This window comes from Heterocephalus glaber, unplaced genomic scaffold, assembly GCF_053883595.1.
Source record: "Heterocephalus glaber isolate CG9 unplaced genomic scaffold, H.glaber_assembly_v1.0 deba00001429, whole genome shotgun sequence".
Taxonomy (NCBI): domain Eukaryota; kingdom Metazoa; phylum Chordata; class Mammalia; order Rodentia; family Bathyergidae; genus Heterocephalus; species Heterocephalus glaber.
In genome coordinates, this window is record NW_028258294.1 from 6,550,824 (window position 1) to 6,572,937 (window position 22,114).

Sequence of the window (22,114 nt, forward strand, 5' to 3'; positions counted from 1 at the left end):
AAGTTCAAGAAGTTCCTAGAGATTTCGTAGTATTTTCTCTGTAGATGATCGTTTCATCTACATATAAAGATTTTGCTTCTGCCATGCCAATCCTATCCTAGTTGTGTCATTTTATTGCCAGACTATTTTGGTGGGGACTAGGTTTCAAAGTTTAATGGACAGATAAAGAGTAAGCATATCTGCCCTTGTTCCCCACCTTCAGGAGAAAGCATCGTATCTTCTCCATCTATATAAGGCATTCTCACTGGAAGTATGGAGTACATGTCTTTAATCTGTTGAGAAGTTTCTATTCTACTTCTAGTCTCCTGATAGCTTTTACTATGAACAGCTGTAGAATTTAGTCCAATACTTTTTCTCCAACTAGTGACAGGATCATATGGCTTTTTCCTTTCCTCTGTTTAAATGATGACTTTTGGGGGTGGATCTTCCAATGCTGAACCAACACTGCCATCCCTATAACAAAACCACTTTCTACATCCTGCCAGATCTGACTTCTAAGAGTTTGTTTTGTTAAACAAATTTCTACCTATGTTCATACTTTTTTCTTCTATTATCTTTATCCAGTTTTAGGATTAACACAATGTTGAGTTCCTAAAATGAGGGGAGAAGTGTTCCTTCTTTTTTCTGCTTTAATTGTTTGATATAATTTATCAGTTAAAATGTTTATGAGCCTGCTGTTGTCATATAGGTAGGTTTTCAAGCTAGGAATATACTTTCTTTAACAGGTGCTATTCAAATTTTATATTTCCTCCAGAGTTAGTTTCATTAATTTGTGTTCCAAGGTACTTCTTAGAAGTTGTCAAATTTATTTCAAAAAAGATTTTTGTAATATGCTTTCTAGATCCTTTTAAATTCTCTAAAATCTGTGGTACTATCTCCTAGATCTTAATATTGTAATTTTAAAAATGTATAACTGATATTGTGTAACAGTGTTCTAAAAGAGCAGGGTAATTGGGAGGAGTAGGGGAAGGGAAAAAAGGGAAAGGAAAAAATATGAGAAGAGGAAAAAAATGGAAACAAGGTCTTTGCAAATAGGGAAGGGTGGAGGGGGTGAAGAGAGGGCAAGGGAAGGGGGAAAAAAATAAGAACCAAGAGACTCATGTAATGATACAAATCCGAATGATGAATGTAACTATTTTATACCTCAAATGTACCAATAAATTTAATGGGGGGAAATAAAAAAGAATGTGTCTTGTCATGTAATCATTTTTTTAAATTAAACATCCACCATATTTTTAAATCATACCTTGTATTAATATCAAAGAAACAATTCAAATGATGTTTGGGGTGAAATTACCTTTAAATGAACGTTTCCATTGTAATTTTCATGCAATTAAACTCATATCATAAAATTTATTCTCATCTATTTATTTGGACACAGGATTATGCTATATAATCCAGGCTGACCTTGAATTTGGGATTACAGGCATGCACTACCATGCCCAGCTTCATATACTATCATGACTTTTACAACATAAAAACCTGGTATGTTCCTCCCAATATTTATAAATAAAATTATTCACTTTCAGAAAACAATCCCTTTCTGGTTGGGGAGCCAACTTTTAGACATTATAATAAAAAAGTCATAAAGTCTACTTACTTATGTAGTTTTCCTAATAGCCCTCTTTAAACTCATGGAAGAATAAACTAAGATATATAATTTAAAAATCAAGTTAGTGACACCAGATAATACACAGACATTAAGGTTTTAAATTTAACATACAAAAATGTATAATTCTAACAAAATATTTGGTATCTCCTGGTTTTCTCACCTGAGAAAATACAAATAGTAACACCGCAGGTTATATGGAATGTTCTGCTTTTATCCAACAATCTTCTTGTTCTCCTGCTTGGAACCTAAATAAAAATTATTTCATATGGTAAAAACAATGCAATCAATAAGATACTGTATATGTACAATGCTTTTCACTATAGCATTTTGGTAATATTTAAATTTTGAAAATATAGCAGAAGCCTGGTAATCAAAAATTAGTAAAATTAATTCTGACATGCCTGGTAAATAAAATACTCAAACCATTAAAAAATGTGACAAAGTTATGTCACTGGCTTGAAAAAACTGCAAAATATATTGTTAGGTTAAAAAGGTTATAAAACATAACTATACTGTGATCCTGTATTGTTCAAAATGAGTAGCATTATATATTAAAGTCTCTGCAGGCATTTACCCCAAGCTATCATCTGTCATTGTTCTGACAAAATAAGATTAGCAGAAATTTTTCTGACTCTATTGCATATTTCTGGAATGTTTGAACTTCCTAGTACGTATGATTTCCTTTTCTAGTAAAGTAAGGTTATTCTTACATGAGGCAATCTTATCTATGGCCTTAAATGCCTGCCTGGTCTTGTAGAAAAATAAATGTCAAGCATCTTTGGATATCTGTGCTTCACACTGGGAAACAATTCTTTAAGACTTATTTAATACTGACAGACTTAGGTGGGAACTTTTCATTTCCTGCTACTTATCTTCTCTTTCTTCATGCTAAGCCAATGGCCAGCCCCAGGGATCAAAACCTAGCATTTTACAGTGGTAGGCAACCTAGCGAAGAGTTATTTCTACAAATTACTGCATTTAGAATAAAGAGTTTCAAATATAATTACATGAAAAGGTTAAGAAGTTTTACTTGAGTAAATCTGCACATGTGAACTTCACAGAGCATTATAACAAACCTTTTTTTAAAAATCATTATCTATCCAGCAGTGCCTCATTATTTTAGTGAAGAGTAAACTCATACACACATGTACACACACACACACACACACACACTTACACATGCACAAGAATAGAGACGGAAAAGAATTTCAGTAGTTTTAATAGAATAACTGTTGAAGGCACTTTTCTGTTTTCTTATATTCTCTAGTTTACAACCCTAATCAAGACATGTTTTCAAGTTCAATGGGTATGTGGTGTTAAATTGCTGTGAGCACTATCCATCTTTCCATACATTGCTCAAAGGCCTCAGGACTTTACTTTGCTCACGGAATTTAGCTAAGTGAAAATATAGGATCTCAAGAAGCCATAGTGTAGTAATAATAATGCAATACTAGGACCTTCATTTTAGTTTCAGCTGTGAACTCACAATGATTTAATCCACGATGAGCATAGTACTCCCATGCTCCAATCACCTTCCAAAAGTCCCACAGCTGAACACGTGACACTTTTGAGGGACATTTTAGATCTAAACCAGACACAAACAAAAAATGATTATAGAATCCATGAAAAGATTCATGATGGTGTAATGAAATACTAAGTATTGTTCCTAAATACAGTTGCCAATAAGTTTCTACAATCCTCTGCCTTTAATGTTGTAGAAGAGCCCAATGGTCATCTTGACAGTTAGCATGACCTTCACCATCATCCTTAAAGAAATCACTACAGAAGTCAGACCATGAAAACTAAGCAGAACTAGGCAGACTGTTACAGATGATTTTCATGTTGAAATTTATTACTAGGATTTTTTTTCTTACCTTCTGAGATCCTCGAAGATAAGCCAGCAATGTTCGGCACATGGGTAAAAGGATAAGGCTGCAATTGAGGTTAAGAACAGCTGCAGAGGCTCTGCTTAGACACAATCCTAGCTGAACAAACAAGGCAAGAGTCAAAACACAGTGAAGTACAAACATAAAATAGCCATGACTTGCATGTTACAGGTCTCTCCTTTCCTCCTTTAAGGATCATGGCAAAAGCCAATTCCTTCATAAGTCTTCAATAAGCTTCACTTTTCCTTTCACCAAAAAGCCCCTTAAAAAAACTAGTTTCTTTCTGTTTTGAATGTCAATAAAACTTAGAGCTCCTTTCATTTCTGCTAGTGTTATAATCACCTGAATATATATTCTTTCATCTCAGAATCCATTTCTGTTCTGGGTTTTAAGAGCCCAAGAGAGACTCAGTACTTTATTTTCTGTACCTCCATACCCATGCAGCATTGGACCCTTCATTCACAGACAAGGTCACAAGAGTTTTAAGTGAAGCATTCATTTGTGCTCTCTTTCTCTGGAATTACCTCAGCAATCACACAACCCATTCCTTTTCACACTACCATCTGTCTTCAAGCTCTTCACTTCTTTGACTCTAATCTTTCAGGTTTCAATTAAGCTTTGCTCCTCTTGAGTTCTTTCCTGACTTGAAAGCAGGAAAGATCCCACTGTTATAAACACTCATTGCTTCCTGTACTTTATAAATCAGAATGTCTTTTAACACTCTGCCCAACTGTCTCTTTTTAAGTTTTTTTAATTGAAGAATAATTACAGTACATATTTATGGAGTGTAATGTGATGTTTTAATGCATGAGTATATTGCAGAATGATCAAATTAGGCTAATGAAGATATGTCTCACTTCAAACACTTATCATTTCTTTATAGTAAGAACATTTAAAATCCATTCTTTTTACTATTTTGAAATATACCATACATTATCATTAACTGTAGTCACCGTATTGTACAGTAAATCATAACTGACTCCGACTGAAAATTTGTATCCTTCAACTAACTCCTTCTTTTTCCCCATCACCATCCCCAGTCTCTGATAACCATCACTCTACTCTACTTCTAGAAACTCATTCAACTTTTTCAGATTACAAACATAAATGATATTATGGGGTATTTCTCCTGTGTCTTATTTTTCTAAGTATAATGTCTCTTAGGTTCATGTGTGTTGTCACAGGCGACCAATCTTAATTAAGATGATACTTGAAAGCTGAGATACATATGTGTATGTCTTGGATATAATATGTACCAGCTTTTTTTGGCACCATTTCCATTTTATCAGAGTTAATTTAAAGCATTACTACATATAAAAGTAAATAGAGAATAGTACAGAATAGAATTCAAAAGTATTAGAAAATACACACAGATCTGTTCTTAGTTGCCACGTACTGTCTGGCTACTGTGTATTTTTTGTTAAATGTTAAATGTTAAATTTGTTACATGTTAAATCTCCTCTGACAACTGCGGGAAGTCATTCCACCAGGCACCACTATGTCTGTTGTAATTTCTTAAGGCAGCAGGATAAAACTAATACACTGAAATGGAGCTCAAACTTCATCAAGGCATTGTCAGAAATTTCAGGTCACATAATCAAAGACTTATTCCACACAGCCAGGATGGACTGTATACTTTGATTCTGCAGGAAATTATTAAAAAGGCAAACCTTGAATTCAGACAAGTCTTAAGCTGACTAACCAAGTTATAAACTTCTCTAAAGAACAGGACAAAAACTACTATCAATGCATTTCAAAATACAGGTATCATACCAATCATTTTCTCCAATAATGTAATCAATTTAGATGTTAGTAACAACACATAATTTAAAAGTCATTACTTCAATAATTTTTTTAAAACTAGCAATGTCTGCATAGCACACAGGAATTCTAGGTTCAATCCACCATACTGCAAAAACAAATAAGCAGAAAAAGAATGAACTTCTATTAGAAATACTGAGCTGGTGATGTAGTTGAGTGATAGAATGCCTGCCTTATATGCTCAAGGCCCTGGTTTGATCCTCAGAACAGAAAAAAAAAAAAAAAAAAGAAAAAAAAGAAAAGAAAAGAAAAAGACAGGATTAAAAGATACAAAAATAACATTAAGATTTGCCCAAAATAGGAAAAAAAAAAAAAACAAAGATGAAAGCATAACAAATTTAAATACCCTATAAACAAATTAATATAAATCAGAATAATATAGTGCAGTGGCAGGACATACAGTCAATATAAAAATGTGATAAAAACATAAACAAGAGCCAATATAAAAAGTGCATATAAAAACATAAATAAGTATCTTGCTTAATCTCTCATTACTGAGACAAAACACCCAAAGTTAAAGGGAGAAAAGTTTATTTAGCTCACAGTTTGTAGTTTATAGGTTTCAGTACATCATTGGCTGGCTCCAAAGCAGCGTGGTGTGGCAGACAGGCATCGCAGAGGAGAAAAAGTTCATGGTAGGCACAAGGTAGCAAAGCAAGCAAGAAAGGACCACAGCTCTTTTTATCCCTTATATCTTATCCAGGCTACTTAGGGTGGGGAGGACTCACACCCTTAATCCTAGTGCCCTTGAGTCTATCATTGCACCATGAATCAATCCCAGTGTCACACACTCTATATCCAGCTACCTCTGAAAAATCTCCACCTATGACTGCATGAGGCTTTGGGGGACATCTAGACACAAGCTGTAACAATTTCAAGCCATAACAACTGAATTTCAGAAGAAATCAAAAGGTGACATCTTATCTGTACATTTGTCCGAAATAAGCACAAAATTACTCTCTTTTAAGAATACTAAGAAATATATGACACAGATGCTTTTCTTTTGAATTTGTATACCTTTGAGCTCCAACTTAACAACAGACAAAATACCAATTCTACCATGAAGTATTTATTGTCACCATATGAAATATTGTTCCTGAAGGGGATACAGGGTGATCACTAGTGTTTGTGAAGAAAGCAATAATTCTCATTGAAAATTTTTAAAAGTAACTAATATATTCAGTCAGGCTATTTCTGCAATATGAGTTAGAACACTTTAGAGATACAGTTCAAAGAATATACTAGTAAGTGGACAAATATAATCCTCTCTGGACTATCTAATAAAGATGAAAAATATAATTTTCTCACCTCAATCAGTACAGTTACTATCATTTGAGAGTTAGGAGTTTTTGCTGTTTATCTAGACCTCCAGAGAAACAGAAAAATTGTTACTTCTTTTATCTGCCATTTGCATATGGTAAAATTTTAGCTTAGAGAATTTTAGACGACAGTTTTACTATGCATTTTTTTTTGGTACCAGGGACTGAACTCAGGACCCTGTGCTTGCAAGGCAGGTGAGGTGCCACTGAGTTAAATCCTCAGCTGCATTTTCAATATATCAAGACAGTAAGTTCATTTAAAATACATGAGCCAAAGCCTATCATGAAGTTCAGGATTTTAGATAAATAAATTGTATATCCTTTGGGGGTTCAGTGTTTTAAAGAAAATTCATATGCATCTTCATTTTCTAACTATTCATTTCAAATCTAGAAGTGTTTAATTTTTGTATTTACATTAAATAACACAGTAATTTAATCCAAAGTCCATTTAAATGTCCCCTTGGGAAAACTGGAGTTTATCACAGCATCCTACTTCTTCCTTATGATGCTGCAAACTCCAACTGGAAATGTTACCAATAATCCATTTTCTTACATGCTCGCTCCTGAATATACTTAGTTCTTTAAAAGAAGAGCAAGATTTCTTTTTCATTGGGTTCCCAGTGGAAGAGTGAGGAAAACAGAAACAAATCCATTTTCAAATGGCACAATTTTAACAAAACATTTTATCTCTGTACTACATGGATAATATTCTAGTAGCTAAGTTTTACTAACTAATATGTATGTAGTCAGTTAATCCCTGAGCTCTATAAGCATCAGTTATCTCAAATACTCACTAAAATGAAACAACTGTTCCAAGTTATTTGCCTTGCTTGTCTGTCTGAAATGGTTTTACCCTTCCATCGGGTCAGTTGTCACTAGAGGGCAGTGTTATTTTCACATTTCAAAACTCATCTGTCATGTTTCAAGTCTCCCAGATACATAATTAACTTAGAATTCTAGATATAATTTTTTAAAGTACACATTTATTTTAAATGAACAAGTATGTATAAAACACTGCTCATCCCTTGGTATGTACTGCATCTTGTGTTCCCCAAACATATTTGTTGAAGCCTTAGTCTTCAATGTGATAGTATTTGTAGATAGAGCCTTTGGGATGTAATTAGGTTTAAATTAGGTCAAGAGAGTAGAGTCACTCTAATAAGATTAGCGTCCTTATAAGCAGAGAAAGAGAATAGACCATGGTGTCTCTATGTCTCTGTCTGTCTTCTATCTTTTTAATCTTCACCACGATGCTAAGACAGAGCCAGAAGGAAGAAGGCAGCCAACTGCAAACCAGGAACAGGTCTTCCTCAGCACTGAAAAGTTGGCTGCCTGATCTTGGATTTCCTAGTCTCCAGAACTGTAAGAAGTAAAAGTTTAAGCCACTCGGGCTATCGTATTTCATTACAGCAGCCCAAACTAAGACAGCCCTGTAAAAATTATTTAAAAATCTGAAGTAATGCTATTTGAAGTAAATTATAAAAGAATATAACATCTGGGTAGAAGTGCTTGGTTATTTTCACTCAATCTCATATATACCTCCTTACCTTAAATTAGCTAAGTAATTAACCATGAGCTGTTCACTGATCATATCTATAAAGTTGAAAAGGATAAAATTCCCTTTATTTATAAATCTAAACTATTAGAATAGAATATAAATGACATGCAGTAAAAAAAAAATTTATAATATATAATGTAATAATAACCCTAGTTCTGGGCTGGGGATTTAGCTCAGTGGTTTCGCCGCCTGCTGCGCAAGTGCAAGGACCCAAGTTTGATCCCCAGTACCAAAATAAAAAAAAAAAAAACCCTAGTTCTGAAGGCTTTTGTAAAGGTAAAAACAGTCTAAAACAGCAAGAAGTATATAAAATTAACTTAGGGTCTCAGGGTTACCACATCACATCTCTTCTCTTATTTTTTTCTGTAAATCCATAGAAAAAGTTATTACCTGCTTCATTTACATTACTCATTCAACACGTATTTACTGTAACATGCACTCACAGGGCACTAAAAATAGAAAATGCTCTTTTCCTTAGACTGTTTATATTTTAATAGGGAAAAGAGATATTGATCAAATAGATACATAAGCAAATATAAATTATAAAAGTGATAAATGGTGTGATTTCAAAATACAGAGCATGAGCAAGTGCAACAGGAAATTAGATCTAAATGGAAATCAGTAAACCCTGCTTGATGAAGTGAATAATGAACTGAATTCTGTAGAGTGAGAATCAAAGTAATCTAGGAAAAGAACAGTCATTTTAGAAAAAAGTGGGAGAAATGGTATGTAGCAAATGTGAGCAGGGTGGGTGTGTGTGTGTGTGTGTGTGTGTGTGTGTGTGTATATATATAAATATATATAAATATATAAATTAAAAGCCAGCCAAGATGGTTGGATTGGAATGGAGAGTGAGTCAGCAGCAGACAGGAGAAGCAGGTAGTGTGGAACTTGCTGAGCTCTTCATCAGGTTATGAAACTCTCTTTCTCTTAAAGTCAACACAAAACACTTCAGTCTGTTTAAGATGCTGCAACCATAAATTGGGTGGGCTATAAACAATAAACATTTATTTCTCACAGCCCTGGAGGCTAAGAAGTCCAAGGTCAAAGCAGGTTCCAGTGAGGACAACCTCCTCCTCCTCAACAGAGCTTTCCTCCTATCGCAGGATAATGAGCTAGTTCAATGCAGCCTCTTTGATAAGGCTTCTAATCCTGCTCATGAAGGTGCTTCCCTCTGGGCCTAATCACCCAAGAGCTCCACCTTCTAACAGAGTCACCATGGCAGGTAGGATTTCAGCATGAATCTTGAGGGGAACACAAATATTCAGACTACAGAACAGTGACTATTTTAAGCAGGAATGTGGTACTGAAGAGATTAGTAGTATTTAATAATAATGATTCTCAAAGAAGAGTGGGAACAGATGAGAAGGAAACAATTTTGGAAATTATGTTACTTGGTACAGTTAATTATCACAATGAGGAAATTTTGTTAGAGACAAGGACAAACTTTTAGGCTAATTATAGCTGAGGTTTTGTATGTTTATTTTATTGAAGCCAAGGCCTTCACACTGAGCTTCATCCCCAGCCCTATTTATTTATTTATTTATTTAGAAACAGGGTCTTACTAGGTCACTACATGACTAAGCAGGATCTTCCTGCCTCTGCCTCCCAGTGGGCTGGAATTACAGGTGTGTGACCATGCCTGGCTATATACCTGAGTCTTACATAGAGAAAGTATTGAGCTTCAACCAAAGTAAAATTATTTTTCAAAACACTAAAATATATATTTATAAAACTGGAAAACTGAAAGGTCCTTGGCCACAACCCACCACCCTCCCAGTGTCTAAATCTCTTCTAAGATATTCCCAACTCAAAGGAGCCCACCTTCTGTTTGAATTCTTCCAGAGTCAGCAGCCTAAGCCATGGTCAAAACCTCTTTTTTTTTTTCTTACACTGAGATGAAATCAGTTTCTCTATAATGTCTACTCACAGAACTTCCTTGAGCAATAATTTTGCTAAAACACACCTTCAACAACTGAAGATGAAAGGAGGGTCTGATTTCTGAGCCCAATCTTGTTTTCTCCATGCTACACAACCATGCCTCTACAACTCTTCATACAATTTGAAGACTCCCTAATCATTTTTGTGGCACTTCACAATACACCTATATTAACAACACAGGTTAACAGCAGTAGTACTGAAGACTACTACCTCTCATCAGGATGCCATTTGCCAATACTAAGAATTTTATAGGTGGAATATGTCACAGCAGCTCCTCTTGAGTTTACAATGTATAGGTTCCCTTCACATAAACTGCTTTCAAGCACTGATGCTTCTTTCCTGTACTAGGAAGAAAAAACTGAGGAAGAAGAGAGTATAGAATTTAAGTTTAGCTAATTAAAGTATATTGGTTGAGAGCCCTATTTTCTGAACTTTTTCCCTTTCAACTTTGCTTCAGCAAAAAATTTTACATTCATGCTTTCTATATCTTCATCCAAATTTTTGACAAGGCTATTAAAATGTAAAAAGTCCTATATAGTAGTTGACTCTAGAGAGGACTCCCAAGCTGCCTTTCCTGGTAAATCAACTTTCAAATGAACATTTTAGGAATTTTCTGCACAGTTTGGGTGAATTTAGCATGAATTCTACATATAAATATCTATACAAAACTACTGTGCAAAGGGTTTTGGGAAGGCCAGAAAGATATTAATAGTAAGTTTAAATAACTCATCATTTTTCTAGCTTCCACTAGGTGAGTCAAAAATTGGCCATTTCCAGGAGGAGGCTCCACCGCTGCCATTCCACACTACTAGGGCAGAGAAGGTGAGCCAGTCCCAGCGCCCAGGAGGAGGCTGCCCCGCCGCCATTCCATGCTCCTAGGGCAGAGAAGGTGAGCCAATCCCAGCACCCAGGAAGAGGCTCCTCAGCTGCCATTCCACACTCCTAGGGCAGAGAAGGCGAGCCAATCCCAGCACCCAGGAAGAGGCAACCCCTCCACCATTCCACACTCCTAGGGCAGAAAAGGTGCGCCACATGGGCACCAAAAGCACTGCCCCCATCCCCGTGGAAATGAGAAGACACCTAAACAAGCCTCAAAAACAGACTTCCAGATCACCTAAAGCAAATCCAAAGGGAAATGAGATGGAACAATCTGATACTCAACCACCTGGACTCCCTGAACTGGCAACAAAAGAGGATCTGGGAAAAATGAAATCAGAAATAATTTCTCAGATAAAAGCAAAGATTGTGCTCATAGTGGAAGACATGATGAATAAATCTAGAGAGGACACAGATAAAAAAATAGAGGATCTGAGAAACATGATAGAATCCCAACATAGGAAACAAATGGAATCCATAAAACAGATGCAAACAGATTTCCAGGAGGCAGAATGAACCAAATTGAAGACAGAATTTCAGATATAGAAGATAAGATTGCAAATAGTGACCAGGAAAAGAAAAATTGCTTTAACATTGTAAGGGAACATGAGAAATCAATCCAGTAGCTACTAGACAATGCAAAGAAGAATAACATAAGAATGACTGGAGTCAATGAAGAAAGAGGAGAAAGTGCAGATGACATAAAAAAAAAACTGTTCACAGAAGTGATGGCAGAAGACTTCCCAAGGAGGGGAAAAGAACTTGACATACAGATAAGTGAGGCATATAGGACTCCAAATAGCCTTAATCAAAAAAAATTTACACGTAGGCATATAATAGGATTCCAGAAATCCAACAGAAGAACAAAATTCTACAAGCAGTGAGAGAAAAGAAACAAATCACATACAAAGGAAAGCCCATCAGAATCACAGCAGACTTCTCAATGCAAACCCTCAAGGCAAGAAGAGCTTGGAGTGATGTATTTCAAGCCCTAAAGGAAAACAACCTCCAACCCAGATTGATGTACCCTGCAAAACTATCTTTCAAAATTGATGGAGAAATAAGATACTTTCATGATAAAGAGCACCTCAGGAACTTCATGAATACCAAACCAGCACTCCAAAATTTTTAGACAATATCCTAGGAAAAGAAAATGAAGAGTACAACCCCAGGAAGCCCAGCAGAATGAATCCACTGGGTGTGACAAATTAAACACAAAGGAGGAGAATTCAACAAAAAGAAAAAGTCATGACAAGGCTTTTAAAACATTTAACTTCATCTCCCTAATGAGTGTATAATTCAATCTTATTATTGTACTGATTAGCATTTTTCTGATTCTAGTGTTGCACACCTTTCCTTGTGCTGTACTGGCTATTTATCATCTTCTTGTGTCTAATTTTTAATTGGGTTGTCTATTAATGAGCTGTAAGAGTTCCTTATATATTCTGGTCATAGGTTATATGCATTATAAATACGGTCTGTTTAAGGACTACTTTTCATTTTCTTAACGATGTCATTTGAAGTTCTAAATTTTGATAGAATCTCACTTATCAATTTTTTTATACATGTCTTTTGTATCCTAGGTAGTTCTTGTCTACCCTAAATTCATAAACATTTTCCCTTATAATTTCTTCTTAAAGTTTTATACTTTCAGGTTTTCATATTTACGTTCATAGATCCTTTCAAATTATTTTTATGTATGGAAATAAAAGGTTGAGGTTAATTTTTTATATACGGATACCAGGTGTTCTAGTGTCGTTTGGTGAAAACACTATCTTTTCCTCGCCTCTTGAATTGAGTTTATATTCTATAAAATGTTAATGTTAAATAATCTTTCAAAACTCAGTGGACCATATATGTGTGGTTCTATTTCTAGATTCTCTGTTTTATTCCAATGATCTATATGTCTTTCCTTACACCAACACTGCCTTGATTACTGTAGCTTTAGAAGAAGTCTTAAAATTAGGTATTAAATGTCTTCAAACACTGCTTTTTTTTTCTTTTTCTTTTTACTTTTCTAGGTCTTTTGCACTCCTACATAACTTTTAAATTTCAATATTCAATTCTTCATTTATAGCAAGTATACATAGACCTGAATTTTTATATATACCTTGTGTTTTCTAATCTTGCTAAATTCAAATACAAGTTCTAGGGGCTCCTAGAGATTTCTTAGTATTTTCTCTGTAGATGATCATTTCATCTACATATAGATTTTGCTTCTACCTTGCCAATTCTATCCTAATTGTGTCATTTTATTGCCAGACTATTTTGGTTTAGGCCTATGTTTCAAAGTTTAATGGACAGATGAAGAGCAGGCATATCTGCCCTTGTTCCCCAACCTAAGGAGAAAGCATTGTATCTTCTCCATTCATATAAGGTGTTTTCATGGGAAGTATGGAGTGCATGTCTTTAATCTGTTGAGAAGGTTCTGTTCTACTTCTAGTCTCCTGATAGCTTTTACTATGAACAGCTGAAGAATTTAGTCCAATACTTTTTCTCCAACTACTGACAGGATCATATGGCTTTTTCCTTTCCTCTGTTAAAATGATGATTTTTGGAGATGGATCTTCCAATGCTGAACCAACACTGCCATCCCTATAATAAAACCACTTTCTACATCCTGCCAGATCTGACTTCTAATAGTTTGTTTTGTTAAACAAATTTCTATGTTCATAATTTTTTCTTCTATTGTCTTTATATAGTTTTAGGATTAGCACAATGTTGAGTTCCTAAAATGAGGAGAGAAGTGTTCCTTTTTTTCTGCTTTAAATGTTTGATATAATTTATCAGTTAAAATGTATATGAGCCTGTTGTTGTCATATAGGTAGGTTTTCAAGCTAGGAATATACTTTCTTTAATAGGTGCTATTCAAATTTTATATTTCCTCCAGAGTTAGTTTCATTAATTTGTCTTCCAAAGTACTTCTTAGAAGTTGTCAAATTTATTTCAAAGCAGATTTTTGAAATATGCTTTCTATATTCTTTTAAATTCTGTAAAATCTGTGGTAATGTCTCCTAGGTCTTGATATTTTAATTTTAAAAATGTATAATTGATATTGTGTAATAGGAAGTAAAGGTCTAAAGGAGCAGTGTGAGATGTAGGGGAAAGAAAAGAAGGGAAAAGAAAAAGTATGAGAAAAGGAAAAAAATGGAAACAAAATCTTTGCAAATAGAGAAGGGTGGAGGGGGTGAAGGGAGGGCAGGGGAAGGGGAAAAACATAAGAACCAAGATACTTATGTAATGGTACAAAATCCCAATGATGTATGCAAATGTATTTTATACTTAAAATATACCAATAAACTTAAAGAGGGAAAAAAATTTTTTAAAAATTAGCCATTTCCAAAAAATAAATAAAAACAAAAACAACCTTAGAGCTTCATAAAATATTTTTGTATTTTGATTTGGTATTTGTATGTATTCAAAAATATGTAAATATACTCTCCTTTAGGTTAATCTTATTGGTTCTTCTCCCCAAGGACACATTTTAAATCAAACCATATGAAGCCTATTAATCATCCAATCCTTACACATTCTAGACTCAGAACAGCAGCCCTTCCTGGGCTTTCAAATCATCAGTCTGTCACCCTGTTTGTCTTTAGTTATTGGGAAGTAAGGAGGAAGCCCCACTCGCTTCATGCTCTGTCATTTTCTACTTACACATCATTCCCCAGAAGACAGATGTGTATTCAGGTGCACTTTGTCTAATGGTCTTTCAAAAATCACAACACTTTCGTATTCTTTACATTGTTTATACTTCCACCCAATAAATACGTTTTCCTGTGATTCTGTGTACAGTAAATCTTTCTGGGAGCTTCCCAAATCTGACTGCACATAGAAATTATCTATGGGTCATTTTAAAATAAACACAGTTTTTCTGCACTCTGAAATTATAATTCCTTAGATCTGGGTTGGGTCGCACAAGACATACAGCCAGGCCTGTCAGTCACAGTTTTAAAAAACATTCTCAAGTCAGACAAACCTAAGACCAAAGCTTCTTTACTAGTTATATAACCTGAGTTATTATCTTACTCTATCTCAGTTTCATTTTCTTCACTTGCAAAATGAAAAAAAATTAATAACAATAATAGTATGTGTAGCTATATTACTGAAATATAGAAAAAGTCAAGAGGAATTATTATCAAAAATTTTGGTCCCTAATCCACCACAAATCTGACCTAGTTTCAAATTTTGAATTTTCTTATGCCATGGCTTCCTGTAAATCATTCTTTCCATGCTGTCTCCATTTTCAGCTCTGTACAACTGTGTTCCAATTAAAGTTATGGAAGTTGAGCTTTATTTCACTCACCCATGTCATATTTAAAGAAAATTTTCCTAGACAATTAATAGATGTTTCGGAAATATATATGGATGAACAACTGAATGAGCCTAAAAGAAAATTGATCAATGCTCTTATTTTAGAGAAAGACAGCACTAAAATTGATTAGCAAAAAAATCACTTAGAACTCAGGATCCACTCTTTCCATTTTATGGTCTAAGGATAGCAAATCTGTCTTAACCCTCCACATCCAATTTGAAGAAAACTTTCACCACAACTGTAGCTCTTTAATAAGATGTAGAGGTGTTTTTTATTGTTTTTGTTTTGTTTTGTTTTTGGTCTCAAGTTACATTGCAAGTCTTTAAACAATATAAATTTGTAATATTAGGCCACAAGGTTATACTTTTTTCTTTCGTAGCTCAGTTTAGCTCCCAGACACATGACTCATATTAGTCTAAGTTTTTACTCAGTTCCTTCTCCCTAGCTCATACTATCACTCTCTGTTCTGTATTTGTGACAGCGTTTTACCTCTTCCAACCCCCAGGATTATACCAGATGAGTTCAACATTCTTTAGGTATCAGCACAAGGTCACGTTCTCCATGAGGGCTTCTTTAGGGCCCATACCTCCATTCCTACCCTCATTTACAACTTAAATTTCCCTCTTTTTCACATATTCTTACAAATTTGGAGCTTTTCTCTTAGTGTCTCATTTTCATCCCTCACAGCATCTTTCACGGAGGACTTAACTTTTTTATTGTAACAGCTTTATCTCCCTGCCCCCAGTAAGAAAGTGTAAGTAGTAGTACAGGTAAGTGGCAAAGCACAACTTGCCTCTTACTCTTGGGAACCTCAAAATACATAGTCATTTGAAAAGAAATTAATTTCCAGTAAGTATTCTTTGGAGTAAAATATGCTCTGAGCAACGCAAGCTAAAGAACAGTAGCCATGAGACAGATACATGGGGAAAAAAAGACCACTCCATAAAATTTATACAATTTTCCAAGGCAATGATAGGCCTTTTATTGTCTTTATAGTAATCAAGTGTCTATGGCAGAAAATCAGAACAATTCACTTTCCTTATACATATAAATCAAAATTACAGGCCTAATTTGAATGTTTATTGTGTATCAATAAATCCTAATAAAAATAGAAATTTAGAATATTACCAACATTCCATAGGAGCAAGGTTACACTTAGAATAAAAAAATGAGAACTGGTGATTATACCTTAGTGATGGGGCACCTTCTTAGCATGCACAAGGGCCTAGGTTCAATCCCTAGCAACACACATACACACACACACACACACACAGAAAAAATGAAATTTCAGTGAAGGGCTACTTAAAAAGCTGATAAACCATTTCCATAAGACTTCATATAGAAACAATGACAAAGATGTCATAAGTAACCAGAAAACAGTCTATAACAAAGTAATTATTTCTTTTTTAAGAAACTTAAACTAGCAATTCAGTGCTCCTGGAGTAGAACCAAAAGTTTGTGAATATCTCTTTGTGTCATAATAAATTTCGTTTCATTCTGAGCAATTGTAACTGGTTTCTGTCCACTTGTTGCCCTAGAGACTTTTAACTATGGTGTAATCTTTGATTCAAGTTGGTCCTTTTTCTCATCTACAAATTGCCTGAGAGACTAACAGACAGACAGACGGGGCAGAGACAGAAAGAAGAAAGAGAAAATGAACTGTCTCCAAAAGAAATTATTAGTTCTAAAGACAAAGCTGGTGGAATATTTTATAAACTAAAATGATACCCAAAAGTATAGAGTCCATTCTGCCTTTATATCGAAATTTCCTTACGCTTCTTTCAAATCTTTCCTATTATAAGCCATCATTCTTCTATCCTTTCTTAAAGTGAAGTTTCTTCTATTTTCAGTACAAATGTGTTTTTCTATACAAAAGTCTCTTACAAGTCAAAAGGACACGTAGCTGTTACCGAGAAAGAAAAAAACTAGATTACATTTTGTCTACTTTGTCTCTCTTCTGCCAAATGCACAGGGACAAGAGAGAGCCGCTTCTCAACTATGTGTCTGTTTGGCAAAGTTAAAGTGCAACATAAATGGAATTCAGAATTGCATACAAACATACAAACTGCCATGAGCTTCTAATGGTAGTGCTGTTGAGAGAACAGGTCACCAGATGAAAAGCTGTGAAATTTCCATCACAACCAACACCTGTGACCTCTACCAAATCCACTTGTATCCAGAACCTAGAATTGAAGAATTTAAACAATAATAAACACTGCCTCCACTTTAGCACACAGATTTATAGTAAAGGATAAAAATATACCAGAATGAAAGTAGTTTTATTTCTTTGGCTGAAAAGCGTTATTTAAGTGGAAATATTTTAATGTATTTAAACGCCTGTTTGGTATTTATGTCTATTCATTATACTCTATTCCTTTTTAAGGCACCAGAAAGCCTCCAGTTATAAAGCATTTGATTTTATATCACTGTTACATTTTTCCCTTTCAATAATAATGATGTAGGAAAGACAGTGGGAGTACTGTAGAATTTTATTTTGTAGAGCATGGTTAACTTGAAAGTTAAGGCAGGACTAGTTTCTCCTGCATCATGCGTCCAACACATCTGAACACAATTACCGAATGTTTAGTCACCTCTCAACATCTCCTCTTCATCAGAAATAGCCGTTCCAAAACCTTGCTTCATTCCTCCTCATCATTAAACCTTTTTTAATTTGTCAACATTCCTCCTAAAATTAGAAGCCAAACAGACACATGTACTTGTGGCCTGAGCATACAGAAGACTTTCCAAAAAGAAACAATACAGATAGCAATGATACTGTATCACCTAGTTAGGATTTTTTTCAATCAGACTTTCCCCAATGACATATATTAAAACTAACAGTGAATATAGGATATTCAACATCAAGATTTTTCTCTCATGTCTGCTAAATATATCCTACATAAACATAGTCTATTTCACTCCTCCTGAATTAAATCTCATTTCATATTAAGTCTTCCTAATTCAATCCGTAAAACTGTTTAAATTCTATTGCTTTAAAATACTAGCAATCTTAGCTAACAGTTTTTCTTTTAATTATTATTTTCAACTTTCATACAGGGCAATTCCTGGACTTTCTATAAGGAAAAAAAGCTGTCAATTCTAAGAGGAAGAACTCTGCGAGCAACAAAATGGTGAAAATACCTAAGAAGAGGTACTCAGTAAAGAAGGACTAAGTGAATGATAGTATGGTACAGTATATTTACCTAAACTCCTTGATGTGTCTTAAACTTCTCACAGGTTTTAACTGATCAGTGAGTGAACCACACTAGTTCAGTTGCCAAAGAACAATAAATTCGATCAAATGTAAAATGATACATTTGCTGAACTCTCTTTTCTGATTTCGAATTCAACACATAGTTTTCAAATGTTATAAATTAGGGTTTTACATTGTGAGTTGCCATTATTTCACAAAGGAAAAGGACTGCAATATAAGTGGAAATGTAATTCACATTTAATTTTTCCCCAAAACACTAAGTTAATATCACATTTTGAATTTAAAAAGAGAGGTATATTTCCAAGTGGACAAATAAATTTATATAAAGATATTCACCACATTATGATCTGTGATAACAATAAATTAATATAATTAAAATGTCCAACAAGTGAGAAATGGAAAATAAATTATGCTACACATTATGGATACTATGTAATCATTAAAGTAAAATAAGTTAGTCTCACATAATAAAATTGTAGTAATAATATCCTTGGCCTATTACTGAATTAACAATGTGTTCATCTACACATGTATATATTTACAGAGATGGAGATATAAATGAAATAGATTCAGGTGGATACCCATTAGACATAGAGAGAAATTTCTACTTTTTCTGTTACACTATTATTATCCAATATACAGAAACAAGCAGATATTTTAAAATTTTAATTGAGGAGCAAAATGGAAGATAAGTAAGTGGGGAGAGGTTCAGATGATTCCCTATTTTAATGTAAATGCTCATTTGTTTCATTTACACTAGTTTCTTTTAGCTCACTGAAGAGTAAGTGTTGCGTTAATTCTGTTTATTTCTTCTTTGTAAGAATCTTCTTTGTCCATATCATGTCTTGTATTCTACTTTGAAGATGATACACAGTGTATTAACTATCACAATTCTATTATTTTGTTATGAAGTTGTTTATAAAATAAAAAGAAAAAATTAATGTATTTTTACAACTAAGTATCAAGAATTCAATAAACAGTAAAAATTCATAATTCACGAAACTAAGTGGATTAATATACTTCTAAAATCCAATAACATATCCAAAGGACATAACTACAAAAGCAGAGGGGCTTCTCTGCACAATGATAATGATTATTTTTACTAAATTTTCTAGTTCAATGAAACAATAAAACCCAATTACAGCTCAAAACATATGGGAATATTCAACTTTTTAATTTATTCAGTGAAATATTCAAAACAAACAAGGTATGCTCAACCCTGAGTTTGTGCTAACAGAACTAAAATTAACATGTTTAATGCTACTTTTAAAAAAAATTAATGCTCTCTATTTTGTATAAAGGGAAAAGGGATTTAAAGAAAAACAAATTGAAGAAAAAACAGAAATAGAGCTTTTCCAAGCGGGGACAGGAAGGTTCGGAAGGAGGGGAGGGGAAGGAGAAGAAAGAGAATGAAGATGCATTACACATATGTGCAGATTCCCCATGATGTGTGGGAGCATGATGCACGGGAGCATGATGCACTGTGAACATGTGCTAAGAAAATAAATAGAAAGTTAGAGGAGAAAAGAAAGTGTGAGATAAATATTACTTTTAAATGCTGCTAATATGAAGCAATTTTCCATTTCTACTTTTACACATTTTTTCATTTTTGCGTTATTGCATGCATTATTTTCATATTGGAAAAATGCCTGATAAGCTTTTTAAATTACCTTGCAAATCTTTAATGGATTAGGGCGGAACCTTTCATAAGAGGAGCATTAAGCTACTGATCTTTTTCCTCCTAGACTTTTAAGAAATGACAATGTTAATTTACAGCACAAGACTCAACAAAATGGGACAGGATAGGAACAGGAAAAGAGGAAGAGATAATGAGTGATATTACGGCCTTCTAAGAAATAATAAGGGGTTCTAGATAATGTAAGGAAGAACTGCTGGGTAATAGGGTTATAAAACACAAAATTTCTGAGTCTCTAACAGTGGTACCCTAACATTACAGTTCATCTACCCTGCTGTGGTCCCCTAGTGATAGGTGCCATACCAGATTTCTTATGGCTCTGTTATCTTATATGCTGTTATTATACTTGGCCAACAACTTCTGAAAACAAAGTATTTCAATATATATTAAAATATCAATTTTAAAAATGCTAATTCTACCATATACAAAACAAAACACCTCCACTCATACTCCATCTCATAACCTTTTCAACTTTTAATTAGTATTGGGGGTTGACACAAACTATCTACTATGCTGTAAGGTTCAAAAGGTTAGGGTGAGTTATTGCTTTGATTTTTTATTTATCTTTTGAAAATATCCATCACCCTCTATGCAACTATACTTTTAATGTTCTCTCTTATACTTTTAATTCCATTTCCTGGCATTCCATGTATTAATATCATCTCCTTCTTTACCTTAATCTGACTAGAATCAACTGCTATACCAAGAAAACACAAAAATCCTGTATTTTGTTACAACAAAAACAACTTCATTTTGTTCCGCTTAAGAACTTAGTAGACAAATTCTTTAAATCATAAAATGAACAAATTTCCATTGTAACATTTATATTACAACATTACCTTTTATGTTCATCACGTTGTTATGTGATATATCAAAAAAATTAGAAATCATCGAAGTGTCCCTGTCTGGAAGAATGGACAATAAATGGTGGTAGAGGCAACGTATAGAATAGTATATAGTAATTAGGAGCAAGAAACAAAGAAACACAGACACAAGAGCAGACTTTGAAAACATAGTACCAGATGAGAACAAGTAAACTGAATGAGTCCTGTGGCACAATACCATTTTTTATGAATTAAGAGAAATATAAACATAAAATCCAAATAAAACAATGAATAGCACATTAGAAAGGTTGCTATTAACTTGATTCATTAGTAGGAAAATGGATGTACCTTGAGAGCATAATGTCAAGTGAAATAAATCAGACACACAAGCTTAAATAGCACATGGTTTCTCTTATATGAAAAACCCAAATTACAAATAAAAAGCAAAATAATAGGTTGTAGGGAGATAGATTTTTCTCAAATGGGAAGGAGATCAAAAGATGGAGGGAGGAAGGAGAGAGAAAGTGGATGAAAAAAGGAATTAAGATGTGCTATGTGCATGTACCAGCTTCCCACGAGGAATGTAAATACTGTGAATGACACACATGTACTAATAAAAATAAGTAAGTAAAAAATAAGTAAGTCCTATTATATACAGGACAATGAGACTGAAGAATGAACAATTACTGAACTACTGAATTAATAAATTAATTAAATGATGAAAAAAGCAGGAAGTACCACACAGACCCACGAGGTAGTGTGCTATGAAGTAAAGCATATACTTAAATAAATACCTTATACTTGACATCAAAATTATTTTTTTTAAAAGAGTTCTTTGTATATACAGAAAGAATTTACTGTCACATGTCCTCTCTGTGTCCTTCAATCTATGAATTGTTTGACAGAAATTTGAAAAAGGCCAACAAATTTGGAGCTAAAATTTAGAGACACTGCCAATTAAAAAGCAATTAACCATGAGCATAAATATTTTAAAATTATAATTAAGAAAACAAAAAATACATTTCCATTTGTAAAATATCCTTTCAAAACAT

At 33.9% G+C, this 22,114-nt stretch overlaps 1 protein-coding gene across 5 annotated transcripts in view; it reads right to left on the reverse strand.

The window, feature by feature from the left end:
- The window catches only part of Nox4 (NADPH oxidase 4), a 158,478-nt gene that overhangs the window by 122,522 nt on the left and 13,842 nt on the right, over positions 1-22,114 (reverse strand). For 4 of the 5 annotated variants that reach the window (XM_004868204.3, XM_021247197.2, XM_087212263.1 and 1 more), the window contains 2 exons: positions 3,487-3,597; positions 1,773-1,857 (listed from right to left, as the gene is read on the reverse strand). In XM_004868204.3, the coding sequence (XP_004868261.1) occupies positions 1,773-1,857; positions 3,487-3,597 (196 nt within the window). The remainder of the gene's footprint in view (positions 1-1,772; positions 1,858-3,486; positions 3,598-22,114) is intronic. The other variant, XM_021247199.2, reaches the window with a different exon arrangement.